General features: G+C 44.4%; 1 protein-coding gene across 1 annotated transcript in view; it reads right to left on the bottom strand.

Annotated features, from left to right (window-relative positions):
* The window catches only part of Utp20 (UTP20 small subunit processome component), an 86,937-nt gene that overhangs the window by 52,368 nt on the left and 18,274 nt on the right, over positions 1–16,295 (bottom strand). Inside the window, exons 13-21 of the mRNA XM_059245117.1 lie at positions 13,601–13,756; positions 13,379–13,467; positions 11,311–11,416; positions 9,728–9,878; positions 8,722–8,784; positions 6,902–7,060; positions 3,703–3,779; positions 1,310–1,389; positions 847–1,087 (exon numbers count right to left, since the gene is read on the bottom strand). Coding sequence (XP_059101100.1) covers positions 847–1,087; positions 1,310–1,389; positions 3,703–3,779; positions 6,902–7,060; positions 8,722–8,784; positions 9,728–9,878; positions 11,311–11,416; positions 13,379–13,467; positions 13,601–13,756 — 1,122 coding nt within the window. The remainder of the gene's footprint in view (positions 1–846; positions 1,088–1,309; positions 1,390–3,702; positions 3,780–6,901; positions 7,061–8,721; positions 8,785–9,727; positions 9,879–11,310; positions 11,417–13,378; positions 13,468–13,600; positions 13,757–16,295) is intronic.

Here is a 16,295-nt window from a genome sequence, read left to right as displayed (position 1 = left end):
CTTTTCAGTTTTTTTTTTTTTTCAAATTGGAATTCTTTTTTAAAAAAATCAGTCCACCAGCTAACCCTGCTCACACCTGTAATCTCCTTCTGACTGACCTCTCCCCACCTACCACTGCATTCTACAATCTATTCTCAAAACAGCATCTCCAAGGCCTTGGCGCTTCTGCTTCAACTCCCTCTTCTCTGACAGCAAAGGCCGATTTCCCCCACAAGGCCCCGCTGCTAACTTCCTGCTCCATCTCCACCGCTTCCTCTGGGATCACGCTGCAGTGCTCACCCCCCCACCCCTACCCCACTGTTCCCGGGACTAGCCAGACATGCCGTGGCTTACATCCTGCTCAGCCTGACCCCATACCTTCCTCCCATGTAATGAGGCACACCGGAGCACACACTTACTGTTTACTTCAGTCTGTACAGCACACCCTTGTTAGACTTCCAAAGCCATCAAGACTCTCATACAACAAAACCAGGGTTCAGAAAGCTCTTACCACTCTTTAAAGAGCGCATCCCTTGACACCAAGAGGCTCAAAACAGCAGTTGTGCTTAGGTACTGAAAACAGCTTGTACTCCCAGGCAAGTAATAAAACAATGAACAGGGCAAGAAATAGTAAGGCCTTTGTAACTGCAACACGGCCCTTCTTCTGTGGTAACCTGACCTATTTTTACTCACACCATTTGTATGTTGAGTCAAACATAAAACTAAATGGGGAACAAAAGTAGTTTAGTATTTACCTGAGGAGGCAGTGCTTTGTAAACATGACAGATGTGCAAAGTTGTCAGTCGCCGGGGGAGGCTGATACCCCTACTCTCACACTGTGCCTGGGACATCATCCTAGGTACTTACTTGATGAACCTCAAGAACAGTGGGGAGAGTTCCCTGGACCGTGGCTCTACTCTCTCTGGAAATTTGGCCAAGGCTCGCCAGAGCAAGAATCGGAAGTTGGTATGGTCCAGTCGTTCCCGACAGTCGGTTCTGGATGCTAACTGCTGCTGGTAGAGTGCGCCAACGTCTCCCTCTTGGGTTTGCTCCCAGCCTCCATCTGCAGTGGGCTGTTCGTCTCTCCTATCCTTCTGCAGTTCTTTCTCTGCAAGAGAAAACTGTCATCCTAATGCCTGTAGAGGACCACACTTATCCCCAAGACTGGACACTTGCTTTCTAGGAACACAAAAGAAACAGTGACCTATCTCAGAGCTTTCTCAAAGAGAATGTATTTCTCATGTTCCCCAGTTTCATGCATAAAACACAGTAAAAATTAAACAATTCAATAAACACTGGTGTCCCCAGCCCTTGAGACTCCTGCTCATACCAGCATGTGCAGCTGCTTTCTCTAGATGTTCATAGCAGACATTCCAGAATTGCTTGTTTTCCATTCCATGGGCATGAGAACTGAGAAAAGATCATAAAATACATGATACAGCATGGTCTTTAGTGTGAGATATCCCACTAGAAAAATGTACAAGAATTAACTAAATGCTAATCCGATTAGCCTTCAACATGAGGCTAAAATAAATTTCACACTTTTCTGTTTTTACACTGCCTACATTGCATCAACTCTTTATTTTACTTTATCATTATATGCGACTGTGCGTGTGATATCCATGAGTGAGTGTGGGTGTACATGTACCAGTGTGTGCACAGACATTAGAGGAGTCACATAATTCGGGGAATTTCTCCTACTGTGGGATCCAAGGACTGAACTCAGGTCATCAGGCTTGTGCAAGACCTTCTTTCTACCTGTTGAACCTCCTTGCCAACCCACAGAAATTATTTTTATAGTCATAAACAACTACCGAATATTTTTTAAAACTATAAATAGACTCATGTAAGACTATTTAGCTTTGCTGTTGAAGGTGCTTTGAATCTTTCTATGCAGTCTAAGATGGCCTAGAAGCCATTATGAAGCCCTAAACTCCCAATCCACTGGCCCCACCACTGGGTGCTAGGATGCAGGCATGAATTTCCATATCCAGTTAGAAAGACATAGTAATGAAAATGAAGCATGATATACTCTCTGCTTTTTCCTCTGTTGGTGTGACAGACTCCATAAACAAAAGCAACTTGGGGAGGGAAATGTTTACTTGAGTTATATTTCCAGGTCATAATTCACTGATGGAAGTCAGAGTGGGATCTCAAAGTAGGAACCTAGAGGTATGAACCATGGAGGAAAGCTGCTTGCTGCCTTACTCCCAAGCTTAAGTTCAGCTAGCTTTCTTACACAGTTCAAGTCTACCTACCTAGGGACTGTGCTGCCCACAGCCCTCCCACATTAATGATCAATCAAGACAAGTCCTTGGACCAACCTGATAAAGAAAACCACTCAATGACTCTGTCTTCACATGACTCTGTATTTGAAATATACTTGTCAGCTGAATGTGGTGGTACACGCCTCTAATCCCATCACTTGGGATCTGTGTTTGTCTGAGACCAGCCTGCTCCTCAGAGCCTGTTCCAGGCCAGCCAGGGCTACATATTTAGATCTGCCTCAAACACAGACTTTCCAGAACTTAATGATGAGACATGAAATGAATTGTCTAGGGTTATTCTTGGTTTTGTTTATTTGTTTTGTTTTTACAGTTTAAAGACCTTGCAATAATATTTTCAAGTTTTCTCTACTCTTTGTCATTAATTTCCCTTTTCTCCTCTCTCCTTATCTTCCTCCCCATTCCCTTCACTCTCATCCTCCTCTTTCATGAGACATATAGTGATGTAGCCCAGGCTAGCTTCAAATTGTAATCCTCTCTACCTTAGCCTCCCGAATGCTGTCATTAAAAGTGTGCATCATCACATGTGGCTTCTCCTTAACTTTCTAATATACGTAAACTTTACACTGGATATGAGAACTACATATGTTGTATATTATACATGGAGAACAGTCCCCAACGGTAAAATAGCCCAGCCACCATGGAGAGACTTTAAAAGCATTTAGGAGCCAACATTTGTGATAACGGACCACTGATTACAAATATGTCACTTCTTATCTTTTGAAGGTACCAAAAAAAGAAAGAAGAAAAAAGCAACCCAGGTTGAAGTCAAAAGCCATTTATTTTCACTACACTTGTTTGATGGCTCTGAAAGGAAGTAAAAGCAGGCAAAGTGGTTTAAAATTGGAAAGGGATTTGTTTATTCTGCTTCTGTCAAGTAAGAACTAATAGGATCCGGAAAGACATGACACATGACATATTTCCAGTCTGACAAAAAACCAGAGTAAAGTCTCAAGGACAAACATTTGTAAAAGGACAGATTTCTACATCTCAGCACAGCATATGCTATTTCCTGTGACTATTAAAATTATTTATGAGAGCTAAAGGGATTTGTGTGTGTTTGTGTGTGTGTGTGTGTGTGTGTGTGTGTGCTAGACAGCAAGGGTTTTGAAAAGTCCTCATTTTTAAAGTATAGTTCAGTGATCTAATACGTAAAAATAAAAGTATGTAATTATCATAATGTATCTTTTCATCATACAAATAGTATCACATAAAATAAACAGAAAATTCTCCAGTCATTTAAATGCATAGAAATATTCATACACCTAAACTACCGAAAAACAGGCACCAAAGAGAAAGCATATCTTTCTTCTTTGTGTTGTTTCCCAAAGGATTCAGATACCCATGCACTTAAATCATACCCAGCTGGAACAAGCCCTGGCACCATCATTCTACATCAGTTAACGTGAATGGTCCCATCCACTCAGCCCATGCTTACCTTATGAGCTCAATCACAGGGTCCCAGAGGGCGCTGAAGTTGACATACAGCATGCCTAACAGGTAACGGAGTGGCACCTGCAAGTCCAAGAGACTGGTTTAGTGAGCGCAGACAGGCTGCAGTAGAAGGGCAGAAGGGAAGTGCTCAGATGCACACGCCCCCCCCCCCCCCCCCCCCCCCCCGACAAAGTGAAGTCTGGAAGACGCTTGCACTTAAGAGCAAAGGTTCTTGGTATTAACCCAGAATTCAGTGTGTAATAATTTTTCTCCATCTCCTAAAATCTCACTCATTTTCATTTGAACACAGAATTCAAGATCCTAATCCAGGCGCTCACTCACAAAGTCTAATCCCACTGGGAACGAAATTCCATCATAGCCAACCCTGCCGCCACCTGAAGAGCATCATTAGTGAGAGAGACACTAAAGAAGGACAACAATGAAACAACAATGACAACACTGTGGGAACGGGTGCGCAAGCCTCCTGCACAGCTGATGTCGGAGTTCTTTTTTGGGGGTCTCTTTACATAGCACTGGCTGTCCTGGAACTCACTCTGTAGATCAGGCTGGCCCCAAACTCACAGAGATCTGTCTCTGATTCTAAGTGCTGGGATTAAAAGCATGCACCACCATGCCTGGCCAGATGTCTGAATTCTTGAAACTGAACTTTCAGAGAGTCCAGTTCAGGGGGCCGAAAGCTTTCTCAGTCAACTTTTGAACAGCATTCATTATTACCAACGCCTGATTTTCTAGGAAGACATAATGGAGAACGGCAGATTTTTTTTAAATCTGGGGGTGGGATGTTGGTAGAGGTTCCAGCTGCAATCCCTGTTCCAAATGAAATGCAGGACACTAACATTTAAAACAGCAAAGAACAAAAGTAAATGAAAGAGGAATGCCTTCCTCCACCTTGCTCCTAGTGAGTCAGTCCATAATGGATTTCAAAGCCAAAGCCAATATCCAGCAGCAGTGAATGCCTGTGGTAAAGAACACTGGCTTTAAACCTGACGCGGTGTCCTCCCCCACCAGGAGTCATTTGTAGAAAGGGACTAATGCTGCCCACACTTGGCTGTGAGGACTGAAGGAGGAGCCGGATGGGAAGGATTAGGAATGGAAAGGCATGCTGTGAACCTCCAAGTACAGTAAGGAAAGCGGCTCTTTCCCGGCGGACTGGGCTTTGTGCATACACCGCTTCACTCACATGAACTTGCTTCTGAAGTGCTGAAGGGCGGCACTATTTGAGTTGCCACCGACTGAGGGAGGCAGCGGGCACAGCAGCTGACGGCATGGCCGGGATCCGGATACCTCAGCTCCATCCCACCCCACCAGCTGGGCACTACACGACCCTGAGTAAACGTGAAGTTCACGGCTTTCTTCTCTGGAGAGCATCCTGGTCTGCCTCCCACTCATTCCCTAGCCTCTGGGCAGTGCCTAAATCCAACGAGAAACAACACAAAGGGGCTTTCCAACGTTCCTTCTCAAGGAAGACACTTCCGGAGACAGCGGTGACTTGTCCTCTCTTGAACAGCAAGGACAGAAATCAGGATCAACGACGACAACTATTTTAGTCTTACAGTTTTCCCTGTGTGTTTTACAGGCAATGCAAAGTGTGACTGCTGTGACTGTTAACCATCTCATGGCCCTTCTCTGAATCCTAAAAGCTAGCCACCACCCATTTTGAAAAGCAGTGGCCACAGAGATCATTATACCATGAAATGTTCTTGATATGAGAGGACCATGTTTTCCTAGTCTACTTTCAATTCACTTAACAGGCATTTGCCTTTTTAGGACAATGTCTAGAATAAAATGAAAAAAGAAAAAAAAAAGCTTTCCTATGTTTTTAGTCAGCCTGTTGTAATGACACAGAATAAAGAAAAAGATAAGATTATGTCCCCGGTATGGATCACACAGAACACATTCTCACTGAAAGCCGACTCCATGGAGCAGGGCACTGTGCTCAGATGATTAAAAGACCTAAATCCCTCAAGGAATGGACTAGAGAATTCCTTCCAGAGGGAAAAAAAGGCCAGTCTTGTGACCCACAGCTAATCAACAAGCAGAATAATCAAAGCCAGCAGGACGGCTGGGGAGGAGAGCACATGTGTGACATCAAAGAGATGAAGATGTAGCAGTATCCTCTGACACGCCTATCTGCAGTGTCCCTGAATGACCTACGATGTGCTCTCAGATCTTGCTTCCTTTGCACGCTCTTCCTCTACACTGGGACATTATCGCCTCCTTCAAGATGCCACCAAACCTCACCCTTCTAGAAATCCTAGGAACTTACACACTCTTGAGCAGGTACCAGAGGGCATGCTCATTCTAGATGGCAGGCTCCCTAGTTCTTGCCCTTGACATCATCTCTTTGAAGGCAGAGGCTGGGCTTTTGCTGTGATCTTTATCACCAGCACCAACATGTTTGATGGAAGATTAACATAATTAATGTTAATAATAGTTACCATAAAGTGCTTGGATGGTTGCGTATTTTGTAGTGGGATTTTAGATTTATCTCATGCAATTCCTATAGCAACAGTGGAGTACGGACTATTGTTTTCCTAATTCACAAACAAGGAAATGGTGGTGCCAATCCTTCACCTTGGTAATCTTGAGTACTCTACTTAAGCTGTTGTGGGGATGCCAGGGGCCAGCAGTTAGCTCTGCTTCTCATTTCTGCACCCTAAGCCCACATCCACCAATCATACTCCACCATTTATAGCCACATCCACCATTCATACTCCACCCTTTATAGCATCTTTTAAAGGACGGAACCCACATTTTAGAACTATTCTGTCAACAAAACCGGTTTCTTTGTTTGTTTGTAAGGCCCTTGAAGCCAGACGACTGTGGAAAGTGAAGTGTCACATTTTAAAGTGCTCGCGTGCTATACCCAGGTGGGAAACACAGGAGAAGCCCAGGTGAAAGGAGCTGCTGTGGCCGCCACGGCGTCCTTTCTAGGCAAAGCAACACAAGATGAGGTCCGTGTCCCACCTCACACACACAAAAGAACACTAGCTTATTTAACAGCTTATTTAACTTTAACCAAGAGTGAGTGAACTTGAAGCACGGAAGAGAAGCAGGGTTCGCCTCACTTATAAGAAGGACATTTTCATTGTTGACAACTCTGTGACCCGATTTTCAAACTAAGATTTCAAAGATAATTGAAGAAACGATTTTCAAGAGAGACAGACAGACACCACGGTTACCTCCTGCAGCGGCCCCGGAGGGGTTGCATCCTGCACCACATCATGCCTCAGCTTTCTCAGGTGGAGGAGCTTCTCTCTGTAGTCACTCACAGTGGCCGGCACCAGCTCTGCCTGGCGTAGGACAGCAAAGGCCGACTGCCGCTCCGAGAGCCCATCATCCTGAACAACCACGACAAAACCCAGGGTAGCTCAGAACCCTGACTCCAAAAGGGATGTGAAGCAAGACTGAAGGTCTTTGTTTTTTGAGATAAGTCCTTACTATATAGTCCTTGTTGGCCTGGACCTTGCTATGTGGTCCAGGTGACCCCAAACTTACAGAGATCCACCTGCTTCTTGCCTCCCGAGGGCTAGGACTAAATGTGTGCACCATTATGCTCAGCTTAAAGGTTTTCAAAAAGAAAAACAAAACAAAACAAACAAAAAACTCAACCTAGAATATGTTAGAGAAGGGCAGACTCCTGGAGCTCAGGGGTCAGCAGGCCTAGCTGATTCAGTGGGAGACTTTGTCTCAAAAGATAATGATCAGGGCTGGCTCAGCAGTTAAGAGCTGGCTGCTCTTCCAGAGGACCCTGGCTCAATTCCCAGTGCCTACATGGTAGCTCATAACCTATCTGTAATTCCAGTCCAGGAAATCTGATGCCCTCTACTGGCCTCCTTGGGCACCAGGCATGTACACAGTACACAGATATACATGAAGGCAAAACATCCATACACATAAAAATAAAATACAATAATTTAAAGTAAAAAAAAGTGATTAGCTCTAAACACATATACACACAAGTAACAGTAAATGGACTTAGCAGGTTGTACTTACACATTTATTCATACTTAAATATATGTAACAATAAAGAATTGGAAGTAGGGGGATGGGAGAAGTTAGAGGGGGTAAGTGATGTAACTATATTTTAAATTAAAAAATAAAGTAGAGAACAATAGAAAACATCCAACGTCACCCTCTGGCCTCCACATTCATGTGCACTAAATGTATGTGCATGTGCCTGTACGCACACTTGCACAAATGCGTGTGTGCGTGCACACACACACACACACACACACACACCACACACAGAGTAAACGGGAAACTGTCAAAGGATTCCAAATGACTAACAGCACCTACTCAAATGAAAAAGAATACACACACACACACACACACACACACACACACACACACACACACACAGAGTATATATATATATAGTCTCACTGTGCAAGTCTACTTCTAGTATTTGTATCGTGGAAACAGTTCTATGCATGAAAATATCCATCTAAGGGAGTTCACTGTGGTGCTGTCGAAGATACTGGAAAACGGTAACTAAAACCCCACTTAACCTTCCATTAACAGAGGAAGCAGTAAGATTTTAAACTGTGGGGTACTATTAACTTCTAAAGAAAGAGGTAAAACCAGAGGCACTGATGCGGAAGAGTCCCATGGTAACATGAGCTCCCATCACGTCTGCTACCCACAAGATTTGAAAGAACATTTAGGAGACTTAGTGGTAGGCAAGAATTCGAATTCCAAAAATAACAATTTTTATCATACATGTTTATATAGCTTAGCTACATATAGTTATATAGCAAAGATATCATTTTGAAAATTAAATTATGTTTTATTTCTCTCTCTCTCTTTTTTTTTTTTTTTTTTTAAAGACAGGGTTTCTCTGTGTAATCTTGGTGCCTGTCCTGGATCTTGCTCTATAGATCAGGCTGGCCTCAGAGATCCACCTGGCTCTGCCTCCCGAGTGCTGGGATTGAAGGCCTTCGCCACCACCATCCGACAAATTATGCTTTTTTTAAACTATACACTCTAATAATTACAATACCTCCACTGATGCTGGAAGCCGGATGTCAAAATGATTTAGGATCCTTATTGTCAAGAGCCGAATCTAGAGAGAGCACAAGTGAGATTTCCAATGCAGATTTAGGTGAAGGAAAAAACTGATGTGCAGCTAGGGAGACCCACGTCTCAGCAGATCTCAGAGGTACTATTGCTCAAGAGTAAAACTCGGCCTTTTCTAGTCCTTGTCTCATATCCAACAATGACCAATACCTAATCAAACAGTCAATGAATTACAGACAGCATGAGACTGAGTGGGGAAGGCTGCTGACACACTGTAACTTCGTTTTAGCTATGGCAGGAAGTGCAAGGACCTGGCTAAGCTTGTCCAAGATTCAGCTAAGATCAGCAGCTCCACACTTAGTCACATGGGTATGTTCACACACTTGAATGAGTAGGTAAACCATCTCAATTTTTTTTTCCCTTTTCTTCCTTTTTTATTTTTCAAAACAGGGTCTTACTCTGCAGCCCTGGCTGTCCTGGAACTCACTATGAGGACCAGGCTGGCCTCACAGAGATCCATCTCCTGACTAGTGGGGTTATGGGTGTGCAGAACTATGCTTGGCTTAAGTTTTCTTTTTATGAAATTTGAAAACTGTTTGAGAGCAGCAATGTATCACAAGAACACATTCTTCTAGTTTTAAGTTGTAAGACATGGATAGGTTGTTCATCTATTAGTAGAAGCACAATTATCTAGTCCATAAAATGTGCACTATGCAAGGCTGTTATAATGGAGATTTAGTCAAACAACTACCAACTATGAGTACATAAATGAAAGGAAAATGATTTTATTTCTCTAGCTTTTTTCTACCCCAGTCCTATTGAACTGGAATCTTTGGAGGCAGACCCCGAGGATTTGTAATCTGACCACCCTAAGCTGTGATTAGTCTGAGGCCAGGGTTGAACAACCACTGTTCCAACAGAAATCCCCCAGCAGTGTCCTCTGCTGGGGGACCACATGGTCACAGGCTGCCCACACAACGTAGTATTACCTTGGAGACACCAGTTGAAATGTTTGTCTGTAACTTGGGAAATAACTCCATTAAAGCTTTCTCAGAAAGCGGCCCTTTGCATCCACATAAGGCCAGCCTCTGATAATAGAGGTCAGCCAACAGCAACACAGATGGCTCCGTCGGAAACGTTCTGCAACAAGACATTTACGAGATTCAAACTGCATCACACCGCTAAGTTACCAAGAAATGTCCGCGGAGGAGGGAAATATAAAATGCTTTAAGTTTTATAGAGCTTGCCAACATCATTTTATAGTCACAGCAGAAGACTAGGCCTGCCACGTGAGTGCTGTGCTTAGCTACAACCAGGTGGCGAGAGGCATGGGGGGGACTAGAACAGCCAGTGCTGCTCCCCCAACCCACAGCTGCCTAAGAAGGGGACGTGTGAAATGCGTGAAGTGTGTACTGCATGCCAGGCACTGAGCTGGTGAGGAACAGTGCAGCCATTTCTAAACCGTCCCCCGTGACAAGCTACAGACCCTCCATGCCAACTTCATCCACATTTGGACTGAGAGCCTACAGTACACCAGTGGTTTTTCTAGACACTGAGAGAAAGTCAACCAAAGACTAAGTTCCTCCTTTCCTGAAACTCAAAATTTCTAGGAAAAGGGAGCCATAGCACACTGAAAGATAGTCAGTAGAGCAGTGATAAATGCCGGGAAGAAAAGGATTCAGGGGAAGGAGGCCAGGGGCAAGCAGGGGGAGAGCAGTTGGCAGGGACCAGTGGGCAAAGCGGAGCGCATCTGATACAGGACGGTCACGGAATGCAGAACTGGAAGAAATGGAAACGTGGGCTCAGGGGTATCTGAAGGAAAGCATTCTAGGCAGAAGAGTGAGGCCAAGGCCCATGCCGATGCATTCTAACCTACAAGAGCACTAGAGACCAGTGTAGCTGGGGCCAAGTAAACAAGGAAATATGGGTGATGTCAGCAGTCACAGGGGTTAGATCATAAAAAGTCAGAGGGACTTGGTGAGGACTTCAGATTTTATTCCCCGTCGTTCAGGGCAGGAATACTTTGCTAGGGGCTGCCTCATGCTGTACATTGCTTAGCCACAGCCTTGGCCTCAACCTACCTGAACCAGAACAGGCCTAGTGTGTGTGAGGCCTTGGGTTCCATTCTCAGCACTACCAAATAAAGTAACTTTTTTTCCCTTTTAAATCCAACTGGGCAGAGCATGGTGACATATGCCTTTAATCTTAGCAGTTGGGAGGCAGAAGCAGATGCATTTCTGGGAGTTCAAGGCCACCCTGGTCTACTTATTGAGTTTTAGGGCTGTGTAGAGAGACTCTGTTTAAAAAAAAAAAAATCCAGCTGGCATTTTAACTTTATAACCTAAAGCCTAGGCATATAATGAAGTATTCCTTTGCAAAGATGACTTTATACTTAAAATCTGTCAAAAATTACTTATTTTAGTTGAAGGATCTAATGTCAACATTTAATTTCCCCATGTGACTGTATTTGGGTATAAAACAGATTAGAAAGATTTCTGTTATATCCAAGACTAGACAAAAACGGGAGCTTTTGATATTTTGTTTATTATTAAGACAAACAGAAGTCACTTACAGCACTAAATTCTTCACCCGCTCCACAGGAACCAGATGAAGAAGTTCAGAAGACTCTTCTAAACTTAGCAGGGTACTTACAGCTTGACAGAGAACAAATAAGTTTCCTAAGGACAGAAAGACAGGAAAGCACATATTTCTTTCTCAGCTGTGAAACATCTCATTACCAACAGTCCTTACAGAAAGCTCATTTAAAGGGAATCTGTGCTCTCTGATGCAGTACTGCATGTCAAATGTCTAACTGGAACACGCCTGTGCTCTCTGATGCAGTACTGCATGTCAAATGTCTAACTGGAACATGTCTGTGCTCTCCGATGCAGTACTGCACGTCAAATGTCTAACTGGAACACACCTGTGCTCTCTGATGCAGTACTGCATGTCAAATGCCTAACTGGAACACACCTGTGCTCTCTGATGCATTAATGCATGTCAAATGTCTAACTGGAACACGCCTGTGCTTTCTGATGCAGTACTGCATGTCAAATGTCTAACTAGAACACGCCTGTGCTTTCTGATGCAGTACTGCATGTCAAATGTCTAACTAGAACACGCCTGTGCTCTCCGATGCAGTACTGCATGTCAAATGTCTAACTGGAACACACCTGTGCTCTCTGATGCAGTACTGCATGTCAAATGTCTAACTGGAACACACCTGTGCTTTCTGATGCAGTACTGCATGTCAAATGTCTAACTGGAACACACCTGTGCTCTCTGATGCAGTACTGCATGTCAAATGTCTAACTGGAACACACCTGTGCTTTCTGATGCAGTACTGCATGTCAAATGTCTAACTAGAACATGCCTGTGCTCTCCGATGCAGTACTGCATGTCAAATGTCTAATGGAATAGAAAGCAACAGAGAGTCTAGTCTCTAAGTCGGACACTGTCTCTTTGTTACAGTGAACACATGTCTGAGGCAGAGAATAAAAGTTCATGCCACTGACTTAGACAAGAAGCAAGCTGAGGTCAAGAGATCTACTCCAAACCTGAACGTCTGAGCCCTGCTGTGCTGTGTGCTTAGTTTCAGAATCAAATGTTAGATCTGGGATTTTCAGGGGGGCTCCTCAACCAGTGAAAATACATGTACATATTTCAAAATCTGAGGGACTCAAAAATCTGAAGCATTTCTTAGTCCTGAGCATTTCAAGGGAGGAGGAATACAGTCCACCCTCCAGCATCACTCAGACTAGAACTTTCCATAACAGTCGACCTGGACTTTTCAAAAGCTGTTATCTTTACATAAAATTACTCATGCTGAAATTATTCTTCAGTTTATATTAAGTCACATATGCAATAGACTGGAAATTCAGAAACTCAGTTAACACTAATTAAGGAGTGACTTGGAGCATGGCAACCCATTCCTGCCTACAGCAGGCAGGTAGGCCTTCCTAGTGATGCACCTGTGGAGTCTGGATGAGACTGAGCAAGTCCCCACCACAGACTCCTGTATGTGGACACCGGGTCCCCAGCGGGTGGCGCTATTTGGAGGAGGTTCTGGAACTCCTAGGACACAGAGCCTTGCTGATGGAAGTCATCTCTCAGCAGCTTCCTTCTCTGGCTGCCTGCTGCCATACCTCCCCCGCCAATATGTACTCTCCTGGAACTGTCCGATAACACAGACTTTCTTCCTAAGTCACGTTTGGGTGTGGTGTTCTATCACAGCAACAACAAGCGACCAGCCTGAGTGGTGTTTGGAAGGAACTTAGGAAGGTCCTCGCACAGAGGGTACATGCATATACAGAAGAGCATTAGACTGTGTTCTGGGGACTAAATGATGCAGCTTGGAGCAGGTGTCTCTAAGGGTAGGAGGACCCGGAGACAGCAGGGCTCAAGTGTCCCAAGTTATAACAGCCTCTTGACACTTGACTTTCCTTGTGCTCACCCAACTTGGACCCGGTCACCACACTATGGGGCACAAGTAACACATATCCCTGCCACACATGCATTTTTCATACAGGGAGTCAGAGCAGAATAATGTTAGTACTATTCTCTGGCATTACACGTGTTTACATTTCCTTTGGGTGTGCCAGAAAAGACCAGGCAGAGAACAAGTGCTCATTGTCACTGACCTTTCCCAAAGCTCCCCTTGTCACCAGCCATGAAGAGTGACTCTATGAAGCATGACACGAGAGCTAGCACCTTCTTCTTCTCAAGAGGTCTGTTCAAGAGGTGCGGAGAAAAAGGGAAATTTTCAAATTTCTAGTTAACGGCTTATTCACAGGAAGGCAAAGAATGGTTAACATTTTAATCGAAACGTTAGACACTTGTAAAACTAAAGTTTATTTTCTTACCTGATATGAGGTAATACCACAAGGGCTGCCCAAGACCGTGAAAGGTAAGTGGTATCATTATCTGGGGGCAACTGAACTATGGATAAGAGATGGTCTAGTACGGGAAACTGTTCCCCTCTTCTCTTAGAGTCAGTCTTCCTCTGCTTTAAGTAGGATCTGAGGGGAAAAACAATGCACAGACATTTACTAAATACAGGCACAAGTTTGAAAGGCTGCATCTTGAATGGAGGAGGGACCTAGAGATGAAGGCTGGACGCAGATGAACAAGCTTGCAGGGACAGGCTCTTCAACTCCATGTGCTGACTTGCCTCTCCATTTCACCCCATCTGTCACCTAGCCCGGGTCCTCTCTAGTTCTAGGCACTGCTGCATATTTTGTGCTGCTGGGCAGATCTCTGATGGACCAGGACAAACTGACTTCCTCTATTCATTTCGTATTTACTTGAGACAGGGTATAGCTATGAGCCCTGGCTAGCTTGGAACTTGGCTGGCCTTGAACTCGTGGCAATCCTCCCCACGAAGTGACCATGGTAAAATAGGCAAATACCACTTTTATTGATTATGATTGACAGTTCTGACTTTAACACGGCACAAGGTTATTCAGTGATATTTTCTGACTTAGCATTTGTTTGTGGGTATGTGTTAGACATACAGTTATAATTACCCCCTTTTCTATTCTTGCAAGCAAAGTCATAGAAATGATAGGTAATATGCCTTATAACTTGTCCTCCACATAGAGTTTAGTTAACTTGTATAACAGAAGTGGACTGTAACAATTTTTTTCTTAATTTAAATCAACAAAAAGTCACATTTTTTTTGTTTGTTTTATACTTTTCAGGACATAGAATATTTGGAAATACAGACAAGTAAGTTAATTTAACTTAACTATCAATTCATTAGTCATCTTATCTTTTCTAGACAGTGTTTCTCTGTGTAGTCCTGGCTGTCCTAGAACTCACTCTGTAGACCAGACTGGCCTGGAACTCAGAGATCCACCTGCCTCTGCACCCCCACACCCTCCTCCAGTCAGTCCCCAAATGCTGGGATTAAGGGCATGTGCCACCACCACTCAGCTAGTCATCAGATCTGGCTAGTCTTTTTGGCAATGGGCACGATTTGACCATCTATAAAAATGTAAGATACTGAGATGATGTTAAACAACAGTCATTACCTGCCCCACCACTGTCCTATGGTTAACGTCCCTCCTCGCCTGGAGTCTTGAACTCAGACCTTGCAAGGCTCAGTCCTTTCCACAGTTACAGTAAGTCAAAAGGCCAACTCCAGGAAGGACTGTTCCTCTCCCTGTCCTTGCTCCCCGCCTAACTGCCTCAGCAGGTCCTTCTCCACAGCAGCATTATCTTCTGAACTGTGGAGAGGCTGCTCTTATTCGCAGTTACACCTATTGTCTACAGTACACGAGGCTTAGGTGAGCACTTTCACATCAATGTTCTCTTCCTAGTCCTGTGAGATGGACAGCTGGGGTGGGACTAAAGCTATGAAGTTTTAGAGACAGGTCTACTACGGCTCCTAGGCTCACCTCAACTCACAATGCTCCTAAGCTTGCCTGTAATTGCAACACTCCTCCTGTTTGGATTCTAGCTGAGCGTACAAGACAAAAGTGACCATTCACACAGACTGTATGTGGTGGGGCGCGGGGAGGGGAAGGGATGCTTTCTCAGAGACAGACACTGAAGTTGTAGCACTAGCTTTGGGTTAAAAGATCTAGATTTTTTTTTTACTATGTACTTTTCTTGGGAGGATGAAAGAACTGCGAGGTGTGAAAGACGGCCTCATCAGTCCCCTGGGGAAGCCAAGAACAAAGCTCCATGGCACAGAACCCAGAGTTCTGGCCACCGGCAAGAATGTGCCTGCTGGAGACTGGCTCTGGGTTGTGAAATCGAGATAGAATGCCCAAGGAAATGATTCTCCAGGAGTTATTCATTACTCACTTCTCAAGAGTGAGACTCAGGTAAAGAGAGCAAGACTCTGCTCAGGCACATTTGACAGAGAAGCTACCTTCAGAGGAAGAGATGTACACAGGCATTAAGGAAGCAAGGCTCCCCAGATCTCAAGCTCCCGTAATTCAAAAGTAAATGCCGTGTGACTGTGTGGACAATCCCTTCATTCCAGAGAAGGCAGCCAAGTTCAAAGCTGAGTACTTTAGCACAAACTCAGGGAACCCCATTCAATTACCCTAGTGTCTCAAAGCAAACCACAGACTGACAACAGGTGCAACCACTCCAGCAAACACAAAATAAAGTATGGAAGCAAAGGAACGGGGCCAGTGGGATGGTCCAGCAGGTAAAGGTGCTTGCTGCCAAGCCCAAGGACCTGAGTTTGAGTCCCGGAACCCACAGAGCAGAAGGAAAGAACTTACAAAAGCTATCTTCTGACTTCCCAGACGTACCATGCACCCACCCCACCTACCACAGAAGAAGAAAGTGAGCCGTGGCCTTTTTGAACAGCTGCAATACACAGGATAAATGGAGCAGACTATGGAGCACAGACAGACAGAAACATGGCCAGGTGATTTATGACCCAAGTACAAGGGCAGCACACAGAACAGCTTCTCAACAAATGCTGCCAGAGCAAGTCAACAGCCCGCTGACCTAAACCGTAAATCTGACACAACAATGTTATGCATTCATAACGAGTTACATATGTCATATGATACGGGAGGGAGGATGGGGGAGGGA

Source organism: Peromyscus eremicus, chromosome 18 (assembly GCF_949786415.1).
Source record: "Peromyscus eremicus chromosome 18, PerEre_H2_v1, whole genome shotgun sequence".
Lineage (NCBI taxonomy): Eukaryota > Metazoa > Chordata > Mammalia > Rodentia > Cricetidae > Peromyscus > Peromyscus eremicus.
The sequence above is the reverse complement of the archived record's forward strand: the minus strand, read 5'-3'. Positions and strand labels throughout refer to the sequence as shown.